Raw genomic sequence first — 20,574 nt, forward strand, 5'->3', positions numbered from 1 at the left:
CGAATCTTTATGACGAAGTTTACTCGAAATGGTCTTGAATTGATCTGGTCTTCACCGTAGTTAGAGCGGGAATCCTCTTATTATGAAGAGGACTCGACTCGAAATGGTACCTTTCTGGTCCGTTCCTCACAGGTACCTGGTACAGAAGCACAACATCGGAACCATTTGCAATAGACAGAGCTGCAGTCTCAGCCTATGGAGTACAAGACGGTGTCTTGTCTCTCTCACATTGCTGGAATTACGGTGGCGGTACCAGGCCTAATTCCGTTTGGTTGATCTCATCAGCGCTATGAATGATATGTTACGTAACTATTGAATACATGTATCCACGCAAGGCATTATAATGGCCGATTGTGCGGTTTCGAAATTTTATGCAATACATCTGGAATGATATAAACGGGTGCTATCATAGGACAAAAATAAGATGGTAGCCATCGGTCCAAGGCCATCAAAGACGACTTAACTAGGCTATTCTGTTGAAGTCGCGTCGGTGGGTCGTTGTGGCGCTCTGCCGTCAAAGTGGTACGCGGGTCGTCGAAGACTTTACCAGACCATTCAGTTAAAGTCGCGTCGGTGGTTCGACCGGTGTGAACGGGACAAAGTCACAACCTGAAGACCAGCTAAGACGTATGCAGGTCGTGGCGATGTTAGACAAGGATGACTATATATGACTTAACTTTTGTTGTATGAATGCGATTTCCAAACAATTTATTGATAACACTGAAGCTTGACACATTTTCAATTATCATTTCACATCGAGTTACAAAACACCTATGGTAGCTAATTTGGTGTCCACTATTGCAATCAAAGGGAATGATATGCAGGTGAAATTACACCATCACGAGACAGTCGAAAGGTCGTGGGTTGGCGAGGCGACCTCGGGATCGGAATGTGATCGACTTATCCGTGAATAGGGGAACAATGAGGAACACTGCAATATGGGAAACACTGAAAGATGTCACACTGGTCATTATATGTAACTCTACACATCAACACCAATTACACTTATGTTATTACAAAGTTATACAGTACAATAGTGTATAGGATGTACATTTTAGCTAAATAAAATTGTTCCGCTAATTTTACCATGTTCATCAATATCAGACACTGACACATAGCCTATAATGACAGACACATATCGAAGCCTTGATTAGTGTGACATAGGTATTTGTGATTGTCTTCGGGGATGGTTGTTCCTCTGCCATGGGAGTGTCCGGCCGCGGTGGAACTGTTCCTCTCCGAGGTTGTTGTGTAAAATGTTAGAACGAATTACATCTGTTGAGAGAAATGATAAAGAAAGAATCGGTAAGCTGATATTTAAGACGGAGTTGTGTTTAGCCGGGGAATAACTCCGGGCGTACAGTGGCCCCACGTTGGGTCCGTCCTTAAAATATCAGCTTACCTATTCTTTCTTTATGAGTTCTCTCAACAGGTGTACATTCGTTCCCTCGCACTTTACACAACAACACCGGAGAGGAACAGTTCCACCCCGGCCGGACGCGAGGTTTTTTTACAGGCAGGTTCGTACCATTGTGTACATTGACAGCCAATCAGAGTTCAGTAACTTCGCCTGACGTCATCAAGTAAGAAACACACGTGTTGTCAGTCAGTAAACAAGATCACATTGACAAATGGTGCGAGTTCGAATCTCGGAAGGACCCAAAAAATTATGCACTTTGTTTTTATTGCTTTTTTTTTCATTTACTTAATTATTTTAATAATGAATTTCTCTTCGGAAATTTGTCAATTTGCCTGTCAATGTACACAATGGTACGAACCTACCTGTAATAAAAAACCCTCGCGGCCGGGACACTCCCATGTCAGAGAAACAACCATCCCCGAAGACAATCACAAATACCCGTGTGTCACAATTAGCATCATAAAATCCCAACTAAATCTATATGTTCATGTCAAATTGATCCGATTATCAGCCATAAGGAAAATAATTAAGCATAAAACATATACATGTAGTTTCACCTCTTGGCGACGAGGAACACTGGCAAAGGCCTTGAGCGTGATACGCCGCTGATGCTGGATAAGCCTTTATACTCGTGATACATATTTCATATAATTCATCAGATCATGATTTTTTTCAAGGGTCTGATGTTTTCGAAAGGAAAAGAAGTACCTTTCTGAGCGCTTTTTTTGGTTTCTTGTGAACGTGCCGCGTCACCTTATATCAGACATGAAAAAGATAGGTTAAAATGGAAAGGTTTTGGATTGCTATAAAACGTAAAAAATGTTTTGTAAGCATTCTCGCTTTCACGTAGTACAAAAATGAATAGTTTTGAGACATATAGTATAATGATTATGAATGCAACAACTAGCATGCACAAAATTATTTTTTGTCATCAAGCCGTTTTCCCTATTCTCCAGTCGAAGGTGAACTTGTTATGGATATGCCGAGCCTTTCTTTCAACTGCCAGGTGTATGAAGACGCTCATATCGTGTTAATAATCATTTTTAAATAGGCTTCTCCGAGGCCCACCAAAAACCTGTACATTGATACTCATAAGTACCACTCATCAGACAGAATAATGCAAATACCTTCTGGTCCATCTAAAACAGTTTAGATGTGATTTGTTGCATGACCAATTTCTTTATTTTTTACAGGGCCATCTCAAAATGATACACTGGGCCAATAACTTGTCTTCAATTACTTATTGATGAAAATACCGTAAAAATGGCAAATCATCCAAATCTGTCTGCACATCTGTAATGCAAATGTGAAGGCTATCCCAAGGAAAACATATTAAAACTGGTAAATCCCTCATAAAAGATGGCAATGAAGCTGCGTTCATTTATTTTTCAATTTTTTCAATCAGACGACAATGTTATAATAGAGACTCCCAAAACATAGCTCCTTATACTCTTTGCAATGTAATCATGACATAAAGGAAATAAACAATAAGGTATATATCACTAAAAAGTAGCCTATACTACTTTCCAGTGATTTTACCTTTACGCTTATTCATTTATGATCATATTATGTTCGTACTCCATCAGGTCACGGGAAATCCTACATTGGCAATACTAATTAGATGTCCTACGGACCAATCCTTTATTTCAAAAGGTCAACATGTCTCGTCTACACACAGTCACGAGACCGGTCCAGGCGATGTGAGTGTATAACTGTGCGTTTGCCTTTGGATGACCCATTCGTAAATGACCTTGGCACTCATATGACCCTGACCGTATCCTCATGACCTTGACCTTGATATCAACCAAAACGCCACAGAGACTAAAACTGAAAAGATAACTGCTCCTTGGCTATATTTTGTAGACCCGGACGACACCAACCAGGAGATATAAGCCTTGTTCATCTGCTTTCCGTCATCGTCTGTCATCTCTTGGAAGAAGTTCTTGCTGTCTGTGAGCTTGTCAAGCTCCTCTAGACAGGAGACAAACTCGAACGGGAAGGTAGAGGGCAGGAGAATCAAGGAGAGTTTGAGGGCATTCCCTCCACAGTTAGCCCGCACTTGGTCGCTCAGGCAAGTTAACATCTTCAGCGTAGGGCTGGAAAGAAGGAAACAGAAATTATCATGGGTTCTTTTCCCTCCAGGCAACTATATCTCAAAAGTCTAGACTTGTGGGGTGGGGTGTGAAAATGATACCCTCTACTTCAGGCTTCTCAATAGGAGGCCGAAGTGAGGAGTGACAAGAAAAGTGACTGTCATTACGATGAAATCTCATCCTTAGATGAGGAAGACTCCGCGTGTGTGTTGGGCTGATTGCAGCGATTGTGTCTCCACCGTGACAATAGCCTGGCGATGCGCTCAGCGACAATGATCTCGTAGACATTTGCCTCTGTGTGCTCATGGCTTTACCTGCATAACTCATTATCAGCCATATTAGTGCCGTCCTGTAACTTCTTCACCATTTCGTCGACACATTTTGCCATTTTAGGACTCTTAACGTAACAGCTGGCGTGTTTTTGATATTCTGAAGAAAACAATATATGTTTGGGACTTATTCTTTGGGTCTTGGCTGGGCGACTAATAGGATAGGTGGCAGCATTATTGCGTGGCAATATCTTCAGGGACGAAATCACCAAAGCTGACAGAGCAGTGCACGCTCCCAGTAACACCAATTGGTCAAATCACTCCCAAAGTTGAAAAAAAATTACTTGAATGACTAAAATACTTTGAGTACTAACCGAACAGCGTTGTATAGTCCGCAGTGAACAAAACCATTGATCAGTACCGAGTACACCCCGGTTTGCAACTCTCCTCACTCACAGGCTGCAGCTCCAGTCAAAAGACAAATGGTTTTCGTCACTCGGTGCTCCCGTAACCCAGGAAAAACGAAACTCATTTTTACGTTCTTATTACCTTTGTAAACGTATTCCTCTTGGTCATTACATAATCTCCCCATACCGTTTTCTACCAACCTCCTCCCCATGATATATTCATATTCCGAATTGCATTCATCACCGTTATTCGCCATACAGCTTGTATACTGTTTGTAAGCCCTGGAGCGAGAATGTCAGACAGGCATTTCGTAAAACGACTGGCAAAAGAATCTCGAATGCACATTTTTAGCAATAACTTACTTGTGAAATATTGTAATGTTAATTAAATACGGTTTTCTCAAGAATTTCAAAGAAGTTCATATATGGCGAAAGGTTTTAATTTCCGTAAGAATTCTGTGCCTCACATAACACTCACTTACTAGGTGATTGATGGTTTTGAGGCGAATTGGCAAGAAAAGATAACCGACGTCTCTTTTGTTGCCATGAATCGCGACATCATCATGTTTATGGTAACTACAGATGATCGAAAATGAATAAAACAACAACAGTGGTCTCTCTTGTTCACTGTTTAATGAACACTGGAATACGGCAACAACCGACCAAAAATGTTACACTGCGTACGCAGTATACGTGTATTCAGCATGGCACTTACGTGCAAGGTGTTTTGCGTGTTTCCGGATTTGATGCGTTTCCCAGTACCGTCAAAATTGTTGGGTACATCATTGGTCTGCTGCATTCAATGAGGCCAGTGATACAGTCCTGCAGGGCGACAGCGGGGCGCAGCTCTGCAAGTAGAAAAGAGGACACAACATGACAGTAATTGATGGTGACTCAATGACGTACTATGTAGATAAAACTAATCTGTCAAGGGACCTTGATTGAAGATGTAACTAATTCGACAAATGCTTGACTCGACTCGACTGTGTTTGCTCTGCAATTAATTCGCCAAATGTCTCATCAATGTCTGTCTAAATGCCTTTCAGTTGGAGCTATATATGTTTAGCGGTCTTTCTTTGTCCACTATGATGCACCCTGAGGAAATCAGTCGTTAACTTTTGCTTCAGTCTTTGTGCAGGGCCGGAGATGCGAAGATTAACCCCAGATTTCCTCAGGATGTTATGGCGGACATAAACCTCATTGTCAAGGTGTTCTGCTTCATGTGGAGCTTTTATAGAATCTAATGACAGAAATTCCTCGAAGTTATCATTGTTCCCTGGACATTTGCGACAGGTGACATAATTTCCATTAAGGCTGACCGATGCAATGGGAAGAAAACATCATCGCCACTAATATGGATTTAGACCAATAGTGTTGGATACAGATCTATAGCGTTGTTTGTTCCAAGGACTTTCTCTTAAGAGGTCAAGAGGCCGAGGTCAACATATTACCACCTCGTTTGAAATATCGAGAGGCGGAGTATATTTAAAACCACTGGTTATGTCAGGATGACATATTACCCGCTGGTAACACGTTTTGCCAGGTTCTACTTCTGCAAATGCCGGTGTAACATCTGTGGTTGTTCCCCATGTGTCAGTGTTTCCAAACAATAGGCAGCTAGAGAGACCACGACTTTTCAATAGGGGGGATACACAGAAAAACTTGTCAATCTATTTTTGAGCGTTCCCAAACAATGAGGGGAAACACTCAAAAACAGAAACACTCAAAAACATTACACCGGAACCGCAGAGGATAATGATCGCTATTTTTGAGCTTGCGATCTTATCTTACCTCGAGCAACACCAAATGGGAATTACGCTTAATGTAACCGAGCACTTATATTTAGATATTTTTTCCATGGCGTTGATATACGATAGTGTTTTTTTTCCAAATACAGAAATAAATGTCAATTTCATTAGTTGCTTGGAAGAGGTTATTTTTTGTGACGGTGTGAGTTTAAATCGGTATAGATCGCAGCATAAGTATAGGCTTCATTCGAAAATGGTATGGTTACCATTCAAAGAAATTATCACCTTTTACACAGCGAAAGTACTACTTACATTGAAAATTGTAGCAAAAAGAAATGTTGGGAAAAGGCTAATATAGATGTTCTTGGGGGAAAAGACACAAGGAAGTCACTTTCGAGACAGATGTCACTTACTGGCGTCTGTCTTTACCTACCATCTCTCAGCCAATTACTGAGGAACTTTCAAGAGAAGAATTCGGCAAAACATCCGATCATATAGTATCGAATGAGAAATGCTAAATTCTACCTCACAGGGATAGTTACATAAAGATAGCCAATCACAGGGCTTTTATACTTGAAACTTCCGGTCGTGTTACCCTATCACAAAGTGCTAATTCTGCATCTTTATCGGGGAGGGAGAGAGAGCTTCAGGTATATTTGCTTTATGACTTGGAGCTACTATACAGAAGCAATATGTGTCGGAGAATGGTCCGGCGATGGCCATCCATGGGAATTTAATTCGTATTTAATATTCATTGGGCGTACTCGTGTTATACGCCAAATTGGCGTCCTTTCGGTCAGAGTTCTCCAGAGATTTCACCTCTTTGTATCTGAACGGTCGGAGTTTATGCGGGGAATATTACTATTACTAGCAGCTTCTACTCATCATTAGCGTGAATACAAAGTTGCCCTTGGTGCATGAGGTCCAGTCCCTTTTCTGTGTTGTAGCCCTACTGATAGGTTGCTTTAATTTGTGTGGATAACTGGCACGTTGGTCGCTTAAGGCCTAGTGAGTTTTAGCAAATCCCCCGAAACGCCAACGCGAACGTCTGACCCATTGTTAGACACCAACAATGGGATAGGCGTTCGCGTAAGCGTTTCGGGGGCTTTGTAACAACTCCCTGTGGAGTGTTTCAACGATCCTGCTTGGAGAGTCATGGTCCAGCTTGAAACCAATTCGCATGAAAAACCATATCTCATGCCCGACTTGTTCCTTTAAGCAACACTATCAACATTTACAACCACACTTCAAAATCCTATTAATTTAGAAATAATTAACGTTACGGTACTTCAAACATCTTCCACTCCTAAGTGAGTAGTAGCACTATACGACACCGTGGTTGTGTCGATTCAATCGCAACAAGGACGGACAATCTGTGCATCATACACAAGAGTTACATGTACGCTCTTTGTACTTTGATCTGCTTGTAGCAAACGGAACATGTCTCTGTTGATCAAGGAATCATAAATTAAAAGCTCGCTTAATGCATTGCTGAATAATCAAGTCAAAGGGAGTCCAGTGGCACTCCGTATTTTGCGAAACGGGATGGAATATCACCGAACGTTGTAACCACGGATGTTCATCGTTGCAACACGATTTCAGGCCTTCTTCTTCTGTTACAAAGTTGCGACCACGGATGTTCCGTGTTGCAGTGACCAAAGTGCGATTTGTGGCCTTCTTCTTCTATTCTGTAACAGCGTTGCACGTATTCTTGTTTTCCACTGTTCCGCTGAAGGCATAATGATTTTCCAAGTCGCTGCTTCATCGGGCAAATTTTAATTTACATTTACCCCAATCTTAAATATTAGTAAACCCTAGTAACGGAGCCATTTCACTGATTACATCAAGGGATCGTACTACATTTCATCCGCTCATCAATATTCTTAGAATACTGATATGCTAGAGTACAGTTTGGTTAATTAAAATGTCAAGATTTAAAAGTCAACATTTACAAGGTCAAACTTCTGTCAAGTCAAGTAAACCATCACAAAAATGCGCCTTTAATACATGTATAGTATCATACCTTCGAGGCGAAATTTTCACGAATGAGTTTTAAGAGTGCGGAGAGGGGATTTACATCAATGTTGGCTTCTACGCCACTCCGCCAAATGACTGGATGAACACAGACAGTCCATCGTGGCCTATCCGACCGTAAGGACCAAGGATGACGAGGTAATTCGCTTCGTAATGAGGTTTCAGTCATTTTGTTGAAGACTTGAGTCTTGGGAGCAGGGGGCTGGTACCCAGACAATCAATCTACCTCCAACTTGATATACGTGCGATCCCTTAGACAGCATTATGAATCTTCCCTGGGACATGGATGCAATTAGCTAATAATTTAGTTACAGACATGGGGACATTAATTACACGTTCTCCACGTACTATCAAGGCGTTCCCCGATTGAACCCATTTGATTAAAATCTATTGGCGTTCGGGCAAGGAGTTAAACTGTTGCCGGGGTTTGATTGGTTTAATACTGAAAACTGCGCGGATGAAGCAGTATTTGAAGACTTCTGATTGGCCAATATTAAGATAGAAATGAGGACAACAAAACGCCATCCTGCTGGGGAACGTCGTAAATCATGTATAAAGCCACGTAGCCCATGCATTGAGTGTGACGATTATGTACATCGCATTTACATGTATACATTGCATCTTATTCTTTCTCTTATAACTAAATGAACAGAAAAGAATAAAGGCTTTGATCTGGCCTGTGCTGAAAGTTACTGCCTGCTTCCTCGTAGCCAAACATCTTTGTCACCTCGTCTACGTGTCCACGGAGACCTCGGCACATTCTATACCGGCTCAAATGCCGAACAGATCAGCCACTGGCCGAACGGAAAATCACATTAAGGTTTTAGGAACTTGGGATATAGACAAAGTTATTTATTCGCGACTTGTGACCGGCATGAGTCTGCGTGGTCCAGTCGCGAGACGTGACCAAGCGGAGCATTAGACCAAATGGAATAACCGGGATTTATGGCTGCAATCACTGGTTTGGGTGTTTGGTTATGGTCAAATGATGAAATATTGCTTTAAATGAGGTATTAATTCCTGGCATGGAATGCGAAGTGCGTTACCTAAAGGCCGCAGACTATAGAGAGGAGATAGAGGTCAAATTGGTGGTCTCCAGGTGACCGATTTGTTCTTTATACTTTGACCAGGACTGAAGGAGATAGTACTAAGTCCTCGAGGTGCATGCGCGCAAGTGTGTCGATGTACTGCTGGATGGTTCTTCCGATCATGTAGTCGAATCACAAGACACCGGTGCAATCAACCGAAAATAGCCAATCAATGTAGGCGTCAGAGGAGAATTCTGGTCAGGAGAGTAGTCTACTTTTGGAAGGAGGTAAAATGAAGTTTGTGAAAGGGGTATTCAAATGCATCAAAGTTATCAAATGGATTTCTGGATTTACCAATTAGCCAACGATAAACCAGTAGCCTTCGGTCTCCTGTTTTAATTACCTGTCATGTTCAAAAAGGAATTCGTTGATTAAATCATCAGTAAAGCCACTTAATAATACATGCCAATGTCGAGGAAAACATTTTTGACGTAAACTCAGCGTCAGTTGGTTGTGAAAAGGTCAACCTGGGATTAAGTTAAGTCACGGATCTATAGATCCGTATACATGTAGTCTAAAAGGCTATGCTGTTAGTAAAAAGTCTCTTCTAAAGAACCGACGAATTCGTCGAGATTTTCAAAATACATTTTAAGTACCAATGGCAATGTTAGAGGCACGATTACCAAGCTGACGTCTGCATAGTTACCTTCCGCTCTAAAGTAGTAGTTCCCATCATCAAATTGCACATGAAATGGAGAAAGAACCCAAATTATCCCTTCGTTATCTTTGTGGGCATGGACCGATGGTATCGCTTACCAGTTTTGTCCCCCCCCCCCCCCGAAACAACTCGTTCTTCAGAACATCTGGATTCAACGATATGAATTGGCCTATATCCTGTTTCGTGACTTCATGATTGACCACGTACATATCCCAGCAGACGGCGTTTTCTTGTCTTCATTTCTACATGTATCATAATCTTGGCCAATCAGAAGTCCTCAAATTCTGCTTCATCGGTGCGGTCTTCATTTACTAAACCAGTCAAAAGGACAATGTAACGTGAAACCTAAATGTCACTTCCTTGGATGAATTACTTAGCCAGGAAAATCGTTCGTGTCGTACGTGACGAGGCTAGAGCTCCATACAATTCCCTATTGGTGTTAATACTAGAAATTACGCTAATTAATAACAGAGATACACGTATGATAGGATATATTTATGAAAGAACTTGTCAGAATAGACACCAAATAAAACTGGCCCAGTGCATGGCAGATATCTTAAGCATATAAAGATATATGATATAGCAGATGCGCTATTTCCAATTTCGTCTCTACTGTTCATAGCCGACAGGGAAGTGACAGCTTGAAATAATAATTTTCTTGTTTATTCCGTTGGTTCTTTAAGAATTCTTCTTGCCTGTTGACGAGATTCTAAAGGTTTAGGATCAACCAGAAAAATGGCGTCTTCTCAATTAACCGTGCATGGGTTGTCTTATCACTGATTAAAAACAATGATTGGAAAGGACGGCGGTGGGTATCCCAGTCAGGATGCCGTTGCTGGTCATGATGACTGTTGATAAGAAGTAACGACACGCTGGCGAAAGAAATAATGAGCCATCGGGGTCTGGCATGTGGTCGATTCGGTGATTTACGAAAGCATGATTTGGTAGACCAATCAAAAGTGCCGAATTCAGCATCCCCGGTGTGCTCATTTGCAATGAGCCAATCAGAAGGCTATATTTAGGAGTTCATTTCTGTCAATTCGGAATTGGATGATTGGAACATGAGGGCATTTCTAGTTGATCTGAAATAAAAAAGACTTCATTAGAAATTGTTATGTCAAAACCTTAGCTTTGCCGCTCGGTAGATTTGATGATGAAGTCACCTTCCATGCAAAAAATGACACTGTACATCAAAAACTTCACTGCCAAGGCAAATAAGCTAATAAGCTAACAAGCCAAAGACCAAGTCAATCCGATTTCGCGGTGATAGAATGCTCGTGGGAATAGGTTTAAAGGATCCGTACCCAGGGTTTCGAATGTCTTCTGCCGACCTACGGCTGTATACTTGAAACCGGTGATGCTCCAATTGGATTTTCCAACTGACAGAGCAACCAATTTTTACCAATGTAGGAAGGCAAAGCCTTTTACTTCTATTGCATCGAAAGTGACGTGTCATGACATTGAAGAAACTACTATCTGTACTTTTATACATTTGTATATGAGAATGTAACCGATGGTGGCTATAACTAACAGTGCCTAAATAGGCAATCTTGCAATATAAGGCGATATAGATACATGTGTGATACGACAATTTAATAATAATGCCGGACTTCCAAACTACGGTGGCCCATTAGGGACATCATGTTTTTTTTTAGATTCAAATACGATTTTTTTTTCTCGAATTTTCTCCACGGAATTAAGTATTTTCTCCACGGAATTAAGTATTTTCTCCACGGAAATAAATACTTTTCTCCACGGAAATAACATTTATCTCCACGGAAATAACATTTATCTCCACGGAAATAAATACTTTTCTCCACGGAAATAAATATTTTTCTCCACGGAAATAACATTTATCTCCACGGAAATAAATACTTTTCTCCACGGAAATAAATACTTTTCTCCACGGAAATAACATTTATCTCCACGGAAATAACATTTATCTCCACGGAAATAAATACTTTTCTCCACGGAAATAAATATTTTTCTCCACGGAAATAACATTTATCTCCACGGAAATAAATACTTTTCTCCACGGAAATAAATACTTTTCTCCACGGAATTAAGTATTTTCTCCGCGGAATTAAGTATTTTCTCCGCGGAAATAACATTTATCTCCACGGAAATAAATACTTTTCTCCACGGAAATAAATACTTTTCTCCACGGAATTAAGTATTTTCTCCGCGGAAATAAATAATTGATTCCGCTGATATGATTGGTCCTGCATTTTAGAGGACGAGGTCAAGGTGAAACTATTAACCCTTAAACCCCAACCTTGCGGTAGGCTCGGGAACCAAGCTGTACAGGCGCTGCCCGCTGGAACACGAGGCCGCTTGTCAATCCCGTTTGACATTGTCAGATCTGACTATACGTGTATAGTGTTGGCATGAAGACTGTGGAAGATGTAAGTAACACGATGATTGTCAGATTTGATACGTTTTGAATCATAAAAATGCAGTTGGTAGCATCTTTGTAGAGTGGCCTAGTATCAGTGAAGAAAACGGTACGTGGAGACCCACTGCCGATGTTATGTATAGCTAGCTACTGCGCGCGATAGCTAGCTATACATAACATCGGCAGTGGGTCTCCACGTACCGTTTTCTTCACTGATACTAGGCCACTCTACAAAGATGCTACCAACTGCATTTTTATGATTCAAAACGTATCAAATCTGACAATCATCGTGTTACTTACATCTTCCACAGTCTTCATGCCAACACTATACACGTATAGTCAGATCTGACAATGTCAAACGGGATTGACAAGCGGCCTCGTGTTCCAGCGGGCAGCGCCTGTACAGCTTGGTTCCCGAGCCTACCGCAAGGTTGGGGTTTAAGGGTTAATAGTTTCACCTTGACCTCGTCCTCTAAAATGCAGGACCAATCATATCAGCGGAATCAATTATTTATTTCCGCGGAGAAAATACTTAATTCCGTGGAGAAAAGTATTTATTTCCGTGGAGAAAAGTATTTATTTCCGTGGAGATAAATGTTATTTCCGCGGAGAAAATACTTAATTCCGTGGAGAAAAGTATTTAATTCCGTGGAGAAAAGTATTTATTTCCGCGGAGAAAATACTTAATTCCGTGGAGAAAAGTATTTATTTCCGTGGAGAAAAGTATTTATTTCCGTGGAGATAAATGTTATTTCCGTGGAGATAAATGTTATTTCCGTGGAGAAAAGTATTTATTTCCGTGGAGAAAAGTATTTATTTCCGTGGAGATAAATGTTATTTCCGTGGAGATAAATGTTATTTCCGTGGAGAAAAGTATTTATTTCCGTGGAGAAAAGTATTTATTTCCGTGGAGAAAAGTATTTATTTCCGTGGAGATAAATGTTATTTCCGTGGAGATAAATGTTATTTCCGTGGAGAAAAGTATTTATTTCCGTGGAGAAAAGTATTTATTTCCGTGGAGATAAATGTTATTTCCGTGGAGATAAATGTTATTTCCGTGGAGAAAAGTATTTATTTCCGTGGAGAAAAGTATTTATTTCCGTGGAGAAAAGTATTTATTTCCGTGGAGATAAATGTTATTTCCGTGGAGATAAATGTTATTTCCGTGGAGAAAAGTATTTATTTCCGTGGAGAAAAGTATTTATTTCCGTGGAGATAAATGTTATTTCCGTGGAGAAAAATATTTATTTCCGTGGAGAAAAGTATTTATTTCCGTGGAGATAAATGTTATTTCCGTGGAGATAAATGTTATTTCCGTGGAGAAAAGTATTTATTTCCGTGGAGAAAAGTATTTATTTCCGTGGAGATAAATGTTATTTCCGTGGAGATAAATGTTATTTCCGTGGAGAAAAGTATTTATTTCCGTGGAGAAAATACTTAATTCCGTGGAGAAAATACTTAATTCCGTGGAGAAAATTCGAGAAAAAAAAATCGTATTTGAATCTAAAAAAAAACATGATGTCCCTAATGGGCCACCGTACCAAACGGATTGTTCGCATCAGAGACGAATGTGGCTACATAACGAGCGGTTTAAATATTCTTCGATGATGTTATTACAATGTGTGATGAAATTATCTCATTTTATATAATGAGAGAAGAGAAGACGACAGGGTAATCAGGGGACACAATTAACGCATATCATATTTTCATGGCGTATGTAATCAGATTCGCCAACCGGTTTGAGGCAGTTTGTTATGGCGAACTAATATGCACTTTGTTTTTACAGTCTTGTTTTTCAAACCACCAACAATTCACATCAAAGTAAGTGCAGCGTGCTGTAACCGTGACCATGGTATGAAGAATTGGAGCAGTGCCTTTCGACCAATATTTCTCGCCAGTCCAATGTATATGTGTTTCCTCCCTTAACGTGAAAAGGCAGGTTTCGCAACCCTTACGAAGTACTTCACATATATAGGACGTTTCATGTCTTTGACAATCAGAACTCCTAATTTAGGAAGCCTCATGACTGGCTCTGAACTGATTAGTACCCGCAAGCATCCTTCACGCTCGCCTCCTCATTTAGGACGCCTCATAGCTGGCTTTGACTGATTGGTAAGCATTGGTAAGCAAATCCTTGACATTGTGTCATATCCTCCTTGTCTTCAAATGGCATGCTCCCATGATACTTGACTTCAGTCTGGTCCAACATAATTGACACTCGAGGGCTAATCTATCCGGCCAGTTTCGTCTTGATAAGAGACTTGATTTGAATATACATTGAGTGCCAGAATAAGGTTGACCGACATTGTTATCGGAGAAGACCAGAAACTGCATCACCCCTTTGTTACGAGGACATATGCCTGATATTGGTATATTTCATGTACTTGTCTATGTTTTCATCTCCGGCCGGAAGTCGCAAGGAGTCTGACACGGCCTGGCCCGAAAATGAAAAAGTAAACAGTTTTAGCAATTAGGGATTGTACCATGACGCCTAATCCTTACTTTCTTCATCTTTCTGTTGGCAATTTCATACCATCGTATCGAGTTATCGTTAAAAGGACGGTGGACATTGTGGAGGCCCGGATGGTGGAGACAGCGCCGATATCCCAAGATACCTAGCCAACCTGCCAACACGGCAAAACTGAGACAAATTCCGACAAATCCTCGGCATCCCAAGGTACTAACGCTTTTAAAACCGTGCCAACAACAACACCCTACGTCTACATGTATCTTGAACCGCCGGCGTTGGCCATATTATCTGATAGTATACAGTACATGACGGCAGGCGCTAAGAGACGTAATTTGACACAGCTATCTAGCAAAAGGGTCCGTTACATTATCAGCCGGCCACCAAAATAACATTCGGAAGAATCATATTCCGTAGCATATATACTAGCTTCTTTAGCTAATGATTTGTATCCGAGTTTTTAGGTCGCTGGCTTCGAGCAAGTGCTCGAATGTCGAGAACAAGAGAGATAACGAATCAATTGGGTGGAACGCTTGAGTTTTTTCTCTCGTAATAATCGTATTCCATCATGTTCGGTTTTTTTCGGTGAGACTTGCTTATCTTGTTCATAGATTAGACATGCGTCTGCCGCCAGCACAACAATTAGAAGTAGACAACGTTCATATGTACCCCAGCTACATGAATTATAAGAAAGATACGCCCATTAATGTCAGTAAGCTTATACATTGTTGCTGGTGCTGCAGTCCATTTCGTCATCCTGATCATCCTTCTTATGAGGAACGAGGCCGGTCCACTGCGTCCGGAGTGCAACTAAAATATGTCCAATGCACATCTTGCCGGTGCAGAAACTTTCAAATCTAAAATAAGTATCCTATAAAAGAATCTTACCGTAAAACTGTGTGGTGACGGATTAAGGTCTGGTTCTATCGACGCCCAACACCCTCAATTGCTCAGAGTTTCAAGATGCATGGTAGAATCCTTTGTCCCGGGGTCACTAAGGACAGATTCTTCTTCCATACCGGACATAGTGACGCCAACGGTTTCATTACATGCTGCAGGGGAGGGGGTTATTTGATGGATAGCCTCTGGTGTGGCTTCAGGAGCTTTTTCGTCTTTTGATACAAAGCATGAGTAAATGGAGACTTTGATGGATCTCTCAATATGTATACCGGTTATCCCGTTAGAATGTTATGACATGCTACCTATTTGCTGACATAAAGCACGAGCCAATTTCGGTAGATATCCCCCTAAGTAGTATCTATTGAGAAAGTTACGATATACTGACATGTCTGATTATACAAAGCACGAGTAGAATGAGACACCACTTCTGGTCAATCAATTCGTGGTGTCCTCAGCAATGATACCGCTTGACAGAAGATTGCCTACAAACTTAACAGCATTACCGTCCATGATGGAAGATGAGGTCCCACTCAAACTGTATATACGATGATCTGGGGAAATATGTTGATCCTAAAATTCCTCTTGGTTGCAAGACCCACAGGATAAATGTCCATGATAAATTGATTCACGTGTGAGCTTATGACAGAATCAACCACTGTTGCAATGCAAAACTGGATTAATTGAATACGAACGAATCGGTCAGACAGAATTTAAGACTTTTAATTTTTTCATCATACGGAGTCTCAAAAATCATGCTGTTGACCAGACTTCCGGTCACGTGCTCCTGAAATTTTGAATGAAATTGGCCGACTAATGAAATATGAAATAACGTCAAAAGCGAATGTGTTGAAGACATAGTAAAAGCACATACTATCCATTTTTTAGACAGTCCCCGGAAATAGTCCCAACTGATTATGAAATGTTCATCGTTTTTTCACGATAGTCCAAGACCTTAGATCGTGCACAGTATAGTCATACATTCAATCTTGGTTCGGACTACTACAACTGGGTCTCGGCTTTCAATTAAGGACTCCCTGTACAAGCGAGCTATTTTTGAAGGATACTTTGCCCTGATTTGAAAGTTTCAGCGACACATTTTTACATGTAGGTGTCGAAATAAGACGCCGACCAGTCGCCTCGGCCATTGCCGAGATAATTCATTAAATAAAGCCAAACAACGGTCACTGATCAGTCATTTCACTGATTGATGACTTAGACTGTGGACGCTGGCAGCTGATGAATGGGATGACTACATGCAGCTTCCTTGATTAGGAGATTGGCAAATGGACCACGGAACCACTAAACAGCGCGGGCGGCCATGGATCTCTAAACGAGTCTGGCGGCGTTTACCATTAGTGACCCTGCCGCAAAACTCGCAAGGCTCTTGGTGCGTCTGCTTTCAAAATTGAGGTAGCCACTCTGCGTGATTTGCCACGCCCTAGAAGCGACGGTCGATGGAACCTGAGCACATCTCTGAAGATCTCTAACCATCGATGAGGCTGGATTCGGCTTTTCTGATTGGTCAAAAACCCCAGGAAATTGGATACGGCCGTGTGGAAAGACCGCCATCAAGAAGAAACATCGGGACGCGATTCGTGGGTGGTAGATTGGTCTGCAGGCGGTGGCATCGTGGAGTTTATCAATCATATTTTCACGGCGGGAATAACCTTGAAATCCGATATTCTCTGGGTGGGCTGGCGATACTGGAGGCCATCTGATAAGCTGAACGTCTGGAGAACTTCTTTTTATATGTATGAAGGCCGAAGAGTTCATGCCAACAAATCACTGGGGCCTGAGAGAAGTATTACGCCATGTGCAGCCAACTTACAAATTCAATCTTGCATTCGATACAGGCACAATTCGGCTTCTTCATGTTCACTCCATGTTTGCTCCACTTGGGACATACTCCGATTTAGAATTCATTTATTCACAAGGATAATATAATTTCACTTTTTCAAACGATGTCCCTTGGTAATTCTACTCGCCATCATTTTGCTCAAGATTTGAATCCAATTATAACCGATTGTAGACTATATTCATGCAAATACGCATTACTTCGAAGTGAAGTATAATGAGGTTTTATTTATATTTATTTATTTTATACACGTCATTGTGTTCAAATGCGAGATGTTTACCATGATACAAGGTTTCGCGGTAAGGGGTTAATACAAGTGTACAGTTGCACGGTGCTTCAAGGGGTTGATACGAGGCCGGGTTACAAGGTCAGCCATGTCTGTCTGCCAAAGTATTAACTACATCTACAGCACAATGAAGCCAGGTAAATCCCGTGATACCCTTGTTTGATAATGAGTATGAGTTCCTATCGACGGAGAGGTATTGACGGCGGCATCCCTAACTTGGGTTCCGCCGCTGCCACTCGTTTAAGGACAAAATATCAAATATCAAAATATCAAAATATCAAAATATCAAAAAGCAAAAAAAGGTAAAGTAAAAGAAGAATAAAGTTTGGCGTTGCGGCTTTCAAAAAAGTACCCATCAAAGCCTTTGTGAGGTGAAGTTTTATCTCTTTTGAACTGGGTGTTGAAAGCTCCTCTTTTTAACACATGCGGCTTCCTTCAAGCTTTTTTTCTGAGGTCGTTGACTCGGTCGTTCAGCGCGTCAAAGCCCTGTGGCAACAATCACAAAGCAAACGTCCCTCCTCTCCAGAAGAATCAGTACGCTAGCTGACTGGACCCAATAACCAGCATCTGTTGACCCTCAAAGTTCTGACATTGCTTGTAGCTTTCAGAAAACGCACGCATAAAGGCAGAAAGCTTCGGAGGGAGTAGGTCCTACATACCTCTGAAAGCCGGTTCGGAATGAAGGACTTAGAGAAAACCATATGATTTTACTCCATTCGTAGACATAGCCGAATTTTGGCAATCGAAGCTATAACGGTCAAGTACACCACAGGGCGGGGACATGTTCACAATCTCCTGTCAATGGTCAAGCCATAGATACGAAGATAGATTCACCAACCAAAACAACGTGAACGCACGACCTATTCTTATTTTATTCATTCCACGTTTGAAGCAAGTGGTGACAAATTTAATAAACCAATTCGTGAGACCCTACAGCGATATATGTTAAACCTATTTGCGGCGACAGCTTTACAAGTGCAGCTTCTATCGCTTAACACGATTATTCATCTTCTTGTTTAAATGAAATTTTCCGGCCAAAATGTTTTCCAAGACTAAAGGCTTTTTTGTCGACCGATATTGGATGGTATTGCTGTGTTGCAGTATAGGCTACAAGTACGATTAAGGTTTTCGTACAAGAGTGATTAACTGTACATGTAATTCCTTTCGAAGTGACAAAGAAATCGCGGCCTTTTCGTCGGCGCTCCCCCATGCACACGCACACGTCTACAACTCAAAAACAGCAATCACACGCCATATTTTGAACCAGATTTATCTTCTGAACCTGTTCAGTGGTAGATAACATAACCGTACGACGTGATGTAGCTGCTACTTGAAAATGATATCTCGCATTGATTGAAGGCTCATAAGGCATGCGTAGTTCTTTATCCTCTGGTGGGGCGTCCGTTCCTCGTTGCCCCATTTGACAACAGCATTCCGAATTTTCTCACATTGCTTCCCCTGGGACGATAAAGACGATTATTCGCCTTCTCTTCTGATGACCTGCAGCTGCGATCGCCACCATGATCCCAAGATCAGCAGTCAGATCTACCTGCGGTCTCATGATCCGTAAAGGAAACATCCATGGTGCGCAGTTTTCATATTTGCAATTAACCATAGCAGCACATACGGGAGCTCGCTGGATTCCCGAAGCGCGGCCACAAGTGGCGTCGTAGACAATTACATTTATACCAGGACTGTACTTCATATCACCATCGCACGACCCAACAACTGCTATATATTTAAAACATTTCCAACACGATCTTTCTTACATTACAAATCGTATTGGCCTTTCTTGCAAAAACTACTTAGTGCATTACACCCTTGACATTGTCATCATTAGCATCATTTAAGAAGCAGTTTGCCAAGGTCACTATTATCGAGAATTAATAAAGATACTTTATAAGCTCTTGCTATTGCTATTCAAGCCATGCAGAGATGACTTCCATTAATGAAATCACAGTGGTGATATAAGTTGACGCCCTTGGCTTTCATTGGGGAGAACTCCATCAGTTCCAACACCAAGATACAAGTCACCAGTGCACCTGCCACAACTACAAGAAATTACACAGTAAATCGACTTGATCGACATCAATAACAATATTTGTGATCTCAGAGCAGCCGCCCCAAGGGCATTGGTCCGCGATGACGTTTAGCACCCGATTTCTCCATTGCTAAATGACATTTTGGCTGTACAGTGTATCTATAATTTGAAGCAGACAGAACATCTCAGCACATTATTAACTTGAAGATTTTGTATCTGAAGGGTAGTGCCTGAAGACAGAAAAGTTTATAAAATCCTCGAGAAAAATCACCACGTGAGTATATTCAAATTAGAAGAACATGGCGAAAAGCAACATACAGCTCCATCGTAAAAGTTTCGCATAAGGTGATAACTGAACCAAACCACGTTTCTCGCCCCAATAAAATAGGCCATTATGGAGACCAAGTATTCTACTTCCCAATCATTTTCTTGGGTGCTAAATTACTTTCGTTGTGCGCCGGTATTACAAAAAGCTGGCTACACATCTGGCTAATAGTCTTAGCCTTCCTGATGTCGATATACTGATAATGGAGACCAATGGAGACCAGAAACATTGTAGTTATTGTAGAGTAAAAACGTCCTTAGGTATGCAATAATGATGCGACCCTAGTTGTCCTAATGTATTTTTTGTGCCAGCTTTCCCCCGGTTGTTTTCTGCCACCTCAAAAATTCCGGCCTCCAACCACCAACGGCAAGTTATTGCCGAACGCTGTCACCGTCATTTTCATAACTCTGTCTTTTACTCATTGTTAGTCCAGAAGGATTCTCCATGTCCTCTTTTACTGGCGGTTTGTGTCTGACGTGTCTGCGGTAGTGAAAATATATTTGTGTTATTTTTTCGGGGGGGGGGGGGGGGCACACTGTATATCACCATGAACTCGCGCATGTCTTCCAATGCACAGCAATTTCCTTC

At 41.3% G+C, this 20,574-nt stretch overlaps 1 protein-coding gene across 1 annotated transcript in view; it reads right to left on the reverse strand.

The window, feature by feature from the left end:
- Positions 1 to 697: 697 nt before the first annotated feature.
- LOC135490995 (uncharacterized) overlaps positions 698 to 20,574 on the reverse strand; it is a 35,188-nt gene continuing 15,311 nt past the window's right edge. The window contains exons 2-5 of the mRNA XM_064776609.1: positions 4,905 to 5,037; positions 4,332 to 4,471; positions 3,828 to 3,942; positions 698 to 3,516 (exon numbers count right to left, since the gene is read on the reverse strand). Of these exons, the coding sequence (XP_064632679.1) occupies positions 3,201 to 3,516; positions 3,828 to 3,942; positions 4,332 to 4,471; positions 4,905 to 5,037 (704 nt within the window). The 3' untranslated portion in view covers positions 698 to 3,200. The remainder of the gene's footprint in view (positions 3,517 to 3,827; positions 3,943 to 4,331; positions 4,472 to 4,904; positions 5,038 to 20,574) is intronic.

The sequence above is a fragment of the Lineus longissimus genome, chromosome 7 (assembly GCF_910592395.1).
Source record: "Lineus longissimus chromosome 7, tnLinLong1.2, whole genome shotgun sequence".
Lineage (NCBI taxonomy): Eukaryota > Metazoa > Nemertea > Pilidiophora > Heteronemertea > Lineidae > Lineus > Lineus longissimus.